The sequence below is a fragment of the Calidris pugnax genome, unplaced genomic scaffold, assembly GCF_001431845.1.
Source record: "Calidris pugnax isolate Ruff unplaced genomic scaffold, ASM143184v1 scaffold219, whole genome shotgun sequence".
Lineage (NCBI taxonomy): Eukaryota > Metazoa > Chordata > Aves > Charadriiformes > Scolopacidae > Calidris > Calidris pugnax.
In genome coordinates, this window is record NW_015094507.1 from 14,171,837 (window position 1) to 14,181,446 (window position 9,610).

General features: G+C 41.3%; 1 protein-coding gene across 1 annotated transcript in view; it reads left to right on the forward strand.

Annotated features, from left to right (window-relative positions):
- The window catches only part of NDUFAF4 (NADH dehydrogenase (ubiquinone) complex I, assembly factor 4), a 5,155-nt gene extending 812 nt beyond the window's left edge, over positions 1-4,343 (forward strand). The window contains exons 2-3 of the mRNA XM_014964443.1: positions 3-81; positions 2,273-4,343. Of these exons, the coding sequence (XP_014819929.1) occupies positions 3-81; positions 2,273-2,569 (376 nt within the window). The 3' untranslated portion in view covers positions 2,570-4,343. The remainder of the gene's footprint in view (positions 1-2; positions 82-2,272) is intronic.
- The last annotated feature ends 5,267 nt before the right edge of the window (positions 4,344-9,610 follow it).

Sequence of the window (9,610 nt, forward strand, 5' to 3'; positions counted from 1 at the left end):
GAAGAGATTTACAGAAAGGACGATAGGCTCCTCACCTTGTTAAAAGATGTTTATGTGGAGTCCAGAGATCCACCGGTGCAGGTGAGTGTGTTCCTCGGGAGAAGGCATACCAGCATCAGCTCTGTGGCATTCTAACTCGGCACAAATTCTGGATAAAGAAAAATGCTCTCTTACTGCCTAAAAGCTACCTTTTTAATAGATAAAAGTGATGTTTTCATTACTCGTATCAGTAGCACTGACTATGTTTGGCCCCGGGTCTCAAACGTGTGACAGACTGTGGTTATACAACTGTCTAAATGCTTACACAGTCTTCCTTTTCAACATCATATTAATCTTATTTTGTTTTTCATCTAAATTCCCACTTCTGCTTCCTCAGAGGCAGGACAGTTGGCCACCTTTTTGCAAAGATGCAGGAGTTTGCCAGAGATCTCTTGTAGAGCTGTCAGAAGAGAAGAGATTGGGACAACTATATGGTAGAGGACAAAGGCATTAACGTTTTAGTGGAGTCTTTAACTACTGATACGAATGTTGTGCTACACAGAGACTTTTCCTCACAAGACTGAGGAAGTGACTTAAGTGTTTTTTTCTGCATAACCTGGCTTGTCTGGTGATCAGTTTCCTCATTGCCAATGGCTGTGGTCTTTGACTTGGAAAGCAAGGCATACCCCTTGCCAGGAATATGCAGACTGGGGCTCAGTCTCCTCTTTTCCACTTTGTTACATTATGGTTTGTGCTTTTTACCTGTTGCATTATTGGATTATTTTATTCTAGGTGCTTTATTCAGTAATAAAAATTTGATAATCATCTAGCAATTAAATTCCTAAGTCTCTCTGATGTGCCACTTTCACAGTACTTTCTATTCAAGATTAAAAATATCTTCAAAGGCAAACAGATTTCTGCAGTCTCTCCCTAAAGTTTCCAAGTAATCTCTATCTTTAATTTTTATAAAGGAGGTTAGGACTCTAATCTTGAGGTACTGAAGGTCTAATTTAGATATCTTTCAACACCTCCATTTGTAATCCTGTCAAGATTGATCTGAGGAAAAGCCAAGAGTGGAGCACATCTTAGTGCTCAATTCTGTGCCTGCTCTGAGGCTGCTGCCACTTCAGACTTGCTCTTGTGGTGTGTCTACTTGCAGTTGTTCTGAAGAGCGTGATTCATGTGTTAGCGTGGAGTCTTGGGGGCAAAACTACATCCCAAAGCTTCCTTCCTTTCCTGATGTGACTCTGAATGCTTTGTGCATCCCATATGTATACATACCTATATGTATATTTGGTCTGTCTCTCTGTGGTAAGTGGAAAAGCACCAACACGAGTTCCTGAAGTGGCAGATACCCAGAGACAGATCATTTTATTAAGACTTGAAAAATTATTCATTATCTGAGCACAGTTTTGGCACAAAATAAAAAGGAAGAAATGGAGAACTGGTAACACCATCAGACATTCTTTGTAGTTCAGAAACAGTCACACAGTTACAGATGCTGTAACATCCACATTAAGGTTTCTCAGCTTATAAGTTAATACAGACTGTCTGTGGGCCAGTTGATGGATATACTTTTTCTTAAACTTAAGAAAGGTTTTCACTGTGTCTCTTTTGCAGTGTCATTCACTGTTAAATCTTAATAAAAGGCAATAGGGGGAAAGCAGAGCTGGTTTGGAAATGACTTAGAAATATGAAGGGACTTGAGTGAAGAGACTTCCTGTGTCTGAGCACTGCAGTAGTCACAGGAATTAAACTTCATATGATGCTGCAGAATAGTTTCTTTTTGTCCAGCAAAGCTTGTTCTCTAGACAGAGCAAAAGAAGGGATATCTTTTAGTTGCAAAGCTAAAAACTGAATATTAAAGGGAGAGACTGTATGAAAAGGATTTCCAGTGGTATCAGGAGGATACCAATTTGTAGTGCGATTTTTGGTTTTTCCCCCATGCCATGAATCAGTACCAAATGTTAGGTTATCACCATTTATTTCTGGCTACCAAAATTTGTAGTTTGACTTGTATGAGTTGGTACAACGATTCAGTGGTGTTCAATGGATGGTAGTGTTTCACAATTTGGTTGGTGGGTTGACATCGTCAATAGAGTGACTGTGGAACAACAGACAATTTTTCTGATATCAAGAAAGTAAGGCTGGCTAAGCATTTTTTTTTATTTTCTATGCTGTGAAAATGGGGAAAGTTCACAGGAAATGCCATATTTAGGAAAACAGCTTGGCTGTTACAGTATGCAGTGAACAGAACTGCTGGTAAGCTCTTTGTTTTCCTTCCCACAATTAGGTAAAAGATGGAGGTGGCGAAAATCTTCCATGTAAACAGGAGGAAAAGAGACTCACAAAACTAGGCAACTTGGGAGATCTAGATATTCACAAAGTTCCCAAAGGCAAAATTTCCATTGTGGAGGCTCTGACACTTCTTAATAATCATAAACTTCATCCTCAAATATGGACTGCAGAGAAAATAGCAGCGGAATACAGTCTGGAACTGAAGGAGGTCAACTCTCTTCTGGAATTCTTCATTCCTTTTGCTGTGCAGGAATTTCCTAAAGACACCAAAAAAGCTATAAAACCAACATAAAAATAATTACCAAAACCTTGTGTGATCTTACTCGTGTCTTAATTTTATTCTTGAGTATATCAGTGTCTGAAAAGAGCTGGTAACGTGTCATCCAACAAGGCTGCTTCCTTGTACCACCAGGATGTATTCAAGCTATTCCATTCTATATTGGGTGGCTTCAATTAGAAGCAGCAATTACAGGATACAGTTTGTAAACCAGACTATAAATACTAAGTCCAGCATGTCACATGATTCTGATCATCCCATTTGTGTGTTATAAGCTCAGTTAAAACATGTAAGTTCTAGTGAGAACTTTTAATTTAACAGATTGCCTTTCTTAGCAGAGACTTCCCGGCCTTCAGCTGAATCAGTGCCCTGTGTGTATCAGCTCCGCAGCTTCACGACTTGCTCTCGAGGTGTCTGTACATACAAACGGCTGTTTTTCTTTTGTATAAAAATGGAATAGTGTTTTTACTTTGTAAAGAAGGTTAACCACAGGAGACTGGGGAAATTCAGCTGTGTCAAAGTAAAAAGAAGGTGAATAGCAAGAAGGCCTCTTCCTGCTGCTGGAGCAATAACGGCTGGTGGTGTAGCTCCTCTTCCACACTCTTCTGATTTAGCTTAGATGTCTGCACCTCCCCAGGTGCTGGAGTGATGATCTTCTAGCATCAGTCTCTTGCAGCAGTTTCTGGCACCTGTAGGAAAAAGTAATTGTTCATATTATAATTAAGGGGTAGCTATCAAATGCAATTGAATCTACTAATTGGACCCACTAGTAGATCTTCTGTCAATGTCTGCCTGTCCCACCACAATAGTGGGGTTTCCCCATGGAGGCCTTGTCTGCCTTACCCCAATGTGGGCTTCCATGGGGTCACAGTCCTTTCCCAGTGTCAGAGAAGGAGGCTGCAGCCTGTGAGGAGGTGACTGTGGACTGTAACCCTCCTGACACCGTCACCGTTCAGGTCTGTGCAGGTCAGGAAGACATTCTGCACTGAGGATTAATGCTGTTGTGAAAACTGGTTTGTGTCTTCCAGATAAGCTGGTGTGTGTGCAATAATCAGAATTTATATTTAAGAATGCGTTATGGTTGCCTTTATTAAAAAAAAAACAAACCAACCCCAAACTGTTCATTTTATGCAGTGCTAACATCCCTAGTGCCCAGCACCAAAAAAGCTGAATTTATAAAGAGGATGGAAGTCAGGACCGAGCCTACAATATAACTTAAGGTCCTAAATTTCAGACTCTGGTAAATATCTTAGAAAGAAGATGATGAGCTTTGCCATTTCACAGCAAGATTCCTTCCGCTTCTCTGCCTGAGACAGCAGCAGGTATTTCCAGTACAGCCTGCCACAGGGCATTCAAGGGTTTCCTGGGTTCATTTCTGAAGCACATAATGCTGTCCCTGAGCGGAAGGAAATGCCACCTAAGTGCATTGGCTGGAAATTGGAAATTGTTAGTGATTTGGATGTGTGGATGGGGGACAGGCTTGTCATTCTTCCTGGAATGTAACGGGGACAGAGCTGCACTCGACCTGATGCATGTGAGTTACGCACCACAGGACAATTCCTTTGTTTTCCACAAAATGCTCTGTTTTATAGAATGTTGTAACAAATACTTTATTGTTTGAGAACTGTTCTTCCTAATGTAATATTTAAGGTAATATTCCAAGTACAGCCGTGGAATGCATTCGGTACCAATCACTGGAGACACTGGGATTTCCTTCCTTGAAAATGAATCTTTAATTAGGTATTGGAATTGATTAAAAACTCACTTTGTAATCAGCAGCTTAACCATACCTTGGTCTCCATTTTTGCTTCTTTTGTCTGCCTTTGTCAACTGTCTTGTGATTGTCTACACCCTGACAGTACCCTGTCCCTAGAGGCATTACAGTGTGTATATATATATATATGTGTCTATATGGTATATATGCTGCTGCTTTGCTTACACCCTTCAAGGGGCACGTGCTTTGGGACATTTGGTGCTCATCATGCTCAATGCTTCAACCATACCTTCAGGACAAAATCCTTCCCATGAATGAGATGATCGCAAAGCTCTCCCTGGTTTCTCTGGAGCCAGAATCTTGTCCTCAGAATACATTGTCCCCGGTGGGGAAGCGGCAGGTCCCACAGCACAGAGGTGGGCCACAGATTCATCCCCCTGGAAGCAGGTAAGCTCCTGGTGGCCTAGAAGGCTCCTCTGGAGCAGGGAACTTCTCCAGCACAGCGTGTTCACTCCAGGAAAATTGAACACAATGCAGTTTGCTGTCAACATGCAGATTCTTCTGCTGGTCACCTGCCCCACCTGCTGGGCAATGTCAAACCAGTATTGTGAAGCCATCACTGATGTTACTGATAATGAAAAATCTGTATCTATGCAAATTATCCATAATCTGAATGTTTAACTTTCAGTGGTTCTCCAGACAGGGAGTGTTCTACTGATCCAAATCCCACGGGAAGATCCAGGAGCTCTGCTGGGAAAGCCCTGATCACGCACTCTGAATGCAGCCATCCTTCCCTGTGTAGGCTACCGCAGGGGTGTGCTTCAGCTGTGCTAAAGTGAGAAGATAACGCTGCCTTTAGGGCTGGTGTCTGGGAGAAGACAATTCTCACTGTTGCACCTAAAAACGTTTCTTTCCTTTCTTCCTATTTCAAGGAGCACTTTACTTACCAGTTATCTTGCCTGCTCACCACCTTTGGTACAGTGGTGTGTTTTTTACAGTTTCAACTTGCTTATGTCTATAGCCCTTTCCTGTTGCTGTTTGGCCATCAGCTTCAGGAAAAGGTACTCTTCAAGGAACTGCTTTGAAGAGGTAATTAGGGGAAATTTGTGGGAACCTGCCATTCAGCTTTCTGGGACTGTTTACATGCCAAATTTTTCACGGTTCGTTGCCATGTATGTGGTGCACCAAATTTAGCTCAGGTGGTTTTGGCCATCATATAGACTCGTTGCATTTGGTAGGGAACAATCTGCCTCACTCAAACTGCTTTTGCCAAATTAATGTAAATTAAAGTATAAACTTTGTGAGTCTGTAAGGGAGTTACTTCATTTCTAGTGTAAATGACACACAGTTAACAAGCTTCTTTGTACGTGGCATTATTAGACCAGTTTCCCAAATGTCACTGAATGAAGCCAGGGCCACCTTGGGCGCTGAGACAGAGTGAATACACAGGGCAGGCTGAGCCTCATTTGGAAATGAGAGTTACATTCCTGGGCAGACATAAAATTTAATTTCTTCAGGGGAGTTCCAGCAGCTATTCTGGAATTCCCGGCTTGAATTCTTCCCAAAATGTCTCTTTAGGGGGAGTCTAGTAGCTCACTTAACCATGTTTTCTAGGATATAGTCCCATTCCTCTAGCCTTGTACAGCCTTCTCCAGCCAGTCTTCTCTGCTATGAAAACTTGATGCAGCTGCACTCTGCTTTTTACCGGCCCACATGCAAAAGTTGGTTGTGTTTTGCCCGTTTCAGTATCAACAACCTGTTTTATTTTGCAGAGCTCTCTTGCCTTCTAGGAGCAGCACATCTGCTGAGGTAAAGATGAGAGCACTGAGCACATGTTTTGCTCCGCAGAGCTTATGAATAGGACAGATTTTCAAAAGGGATGTAGCTTTTCATACATCTTCAAAAGCTGCTCTTTTGGGATACGTGAAACCAAGTAATCTTGTGCTGTCTCACCGTGTTTTAATCGTAGGTTCTTGCAGTCTGATGCCGAGACAAGCAAGACTGGAGCTGTGAGGCAGGAGTTTTACCTTTCTCTGCAGGTTCATCAGAGCGAACTTCAGCACAAAAAGCCTGTAGCCTCACAGCGCACAGAACTTGTCTTTTAAGCTACCTCTTTTTAGTCAAGGAGCAAAGAAAACGATGTTTATATGCGAGAGGTTTGTACTGAACTTTCCTTCATGAGCACCAGGTGTAGCAGAGCTGATGTCCCTCTCGGTGGGGCTGAGGTGGGAAGTGGCAGGGGCTGCAGCACAGCGGGAGCAGGAAGGGCTCACTGTGCTTGGAGAAGAACCCCATGCTTGTCCCTTATGCTCCTACCCCTGTCCCCAGCGCTACAGCCAACTACAGCCCACCTCCTCGCTTCCTGCCAGCTCAGGCAATTAGCAGACTGCTTTATGAACCACTTTAATTCATCAGCGTGGCAGAAAACAAATCAAAACAGGTACATTTAAAATTGAGAAGGACAAACGGTCTTTACTGTTGTCAGCATCAGTGGGTACCCTGCTGTTGGAGTCGGTGTATATTCAGCTTACTTCTATTATCAGCCATGTCCACTGAGGGAATCAAGTTATTAAAATTGGGTATGCTTTTGTGTGCCATTTAGGGGCAAAAACCTGATGTGCAGAGGTTATTTTCAAAATACGTTATGCCCAAGTTCTTTAATTTGGGATAGGAGAAGCATACTCTAAAACCTGTTTTTAATATTGTAATAAAATATTTTGGCATGGTGGTATGAGACGACATTTTTTTCTACGAACAGTTCAAATGGAAGGCAAAATATTTTGTTCAGACACCAAAGATATCCCTTGCTTTGCCAAATAAGGGGGAAATTACGTATTTAGCTTTAGTTGATCTTGAAAATTTTGTCCCATCCTAGTTACTGCCATTCCCATCCTTACCCAATTCCAGTCCTCCCACTCCTCTCGCTACTTTGTTGACGAGTATCATCTGTCAGGTTTCTAGCCCTGTTTCATAGATAGGTAATTAACTGTGTACAATGAGTGAGCCTGATTTACTGTCTACCTAAAGCTACAGCGAAACTGGAATAAATAGAAAGTGAGTGCATTGAATAGCAATGAATCAAAGCCAAGCAGGCTACTGAAGATGTCTTTAGGAAGAAATAATGCCACTCCATTGGCTTTGCTCCTCCACAGAGGAAGAAAGTGGGAATAAATTTCATACTGTGTTCTGCCTTTCTCAATTAGCTGTCACCAGTTAAAGATTTCCTGTGTGGGAATGAATTCACAGTTGTCGTCACTTAACAAAGATAAATTCTATCAGCTCACTCCTGGACACGCAATACTTCAATATTAAACTCTTTCTTTATATCACAAAGTTCCCATTAATGTACCAATTTGAGAAACGGAGCCATTTTTTTGGTGACTCTCTTAATAGGTTGACATTTAATCATAGTATCTTAGCCCTTTTGAAAGAAATGTACTATTTTGTATGTTCTGGATAAAAATGATTTGAATTTTATCATGGACACAGAGCTGTGATTAAAAACTGAGAAGATACTACTAAAAGCAAGTCTGTTCTTTCAAGAAATAACAGAAATACCCGTTTGTGATGTACAGGCTCCATGACACACATAATTCTCTAGCCTGCAGAAAGTGGTGAAACTGCAATGTTTCGGAGATACCCTAAGGAAAAACCATAGTTTTACTGACAGAGAACTACAGGAAACCCTTGTTGGATTTTTAGCCTCAAAATTGTGTGTTTTCTATAATTCTGCTGCTATGGAACTTGTTACAGAATTCACCCCTTGCTACAACATCATGCTCTAGCATGGAACATTTAATTTTGCCAAAAACTTGTAATTAGTTCTCAGCCAAGAACAAAAGCTTGAGCTGAGCGTGAACCATGCTACTCACATCCCCTTCAGTTTGCTGCAACCTAAAATAATACTTTTGAGAAATACAAACTGCTCCCTCCGTCTTAGCTGATAGATTCTTCTGAAAATACAAGATGAAAATCTAAATGTAGTTAAAGTCAAAATGCAGAATATTATATTAATGTAAATGACATAGGGCTTTTGATGTGCTACTGCTTTCCGTCTTCGATTTAACCTTGCCTCTGTGACAATTTCCTTTTTTATTTTTTAACAATACGAAAGGCCTTTGCTAAAGCAATGTTTTGTCCTTGATGAAATGCTAGCACCTCCTTCACCTTTCCCTGCACAGATCATCTCGGCTTCCTGAAGGAAGGAGAAAAATAGCAGACAAATAGATTCAAATGTCAGGCTGAAGAACGTTTCATGATGGTTTTTCAAACACTACGTCCTTTCTACACTGGGCACTAGAGACAGACACGCTGCATTTGTGCAGCCTCGATCAAAGGTTTGTTTCAAGTGGAAGACAACTTGAAGCTGAACTAACTTCACACGCTACTGGTTTCAAGTTATTTCCACAATAAGGAAAAGTGATTACTTGAGAGATAAAAATCCAGTACGCCTTCCAATTGGTCAAGCTGTTTCTATGGTTGCAGAGTGGTATCTAAAGATTCAGCTGAAAAAACCTGGCTTAAAGATGACAGAACAGCTTATCTGTTGCATCCCTTCACTAGACACGCTGGACAAAAATGGAGTTCCAGGCTCTGGAGGAGCTACAGGCAGATGGTTTTGTTGCTGAATCCTTGCAAATAACCCCTCTCCCCAAATCAAACTTTTTTTCTGAAAGCCCTGCCAAGTATGTGCTGCAGGTGGCCTCTTTTCTTATGTTGTCAGCTAGCAAAGCTTTTAAGTGCCACCAGAGATTTATCAGAATATCATGAGATTTATGGAGGGGAGGCTCAGGGGACCCAACTGCATCATTTGAGAAGGTGAGTTACTGCTATGTACCTAAACATAAGCTATGAAAACAAGAATAATATTTGTTTGGGCTGTGTTCTGCAAGCACACTTCACCCCATAGCTTTTAGAGGAGTCACCACACAAAGCGTTACTTAATTTACTGCTGTATTTTTCTCTGGTTTACCATTAGGAATAATATTGTCTTTTTATTTTCTGAGGTCTGCTAGCAGCACAGTAGGAATAAAAAATGTATAGGCATAATATGAGAAATTAATCTTGACTCTTCCAAGACATGCTTTTTCACATGTGTCTTTTGTCACTCTACAATAATATTTCTATTTCACTTCTTAATTTTACTTATAAAAATGCAAACCAGCAGCAGCATCTACAATTTCGGTAGTACTTTCAGAGCTTGTCCTTAGTCCATTAAGGTAATACAAAGGCAACTGCACTGGAATAATGAGTACTGGAGTCCTACTGAGCTGGGGAAGCTGGTTGACAGTTTTAACAGGGGCTGAGCAACCTCCATGGGCGTCAAATGCAGTTGGCCATCT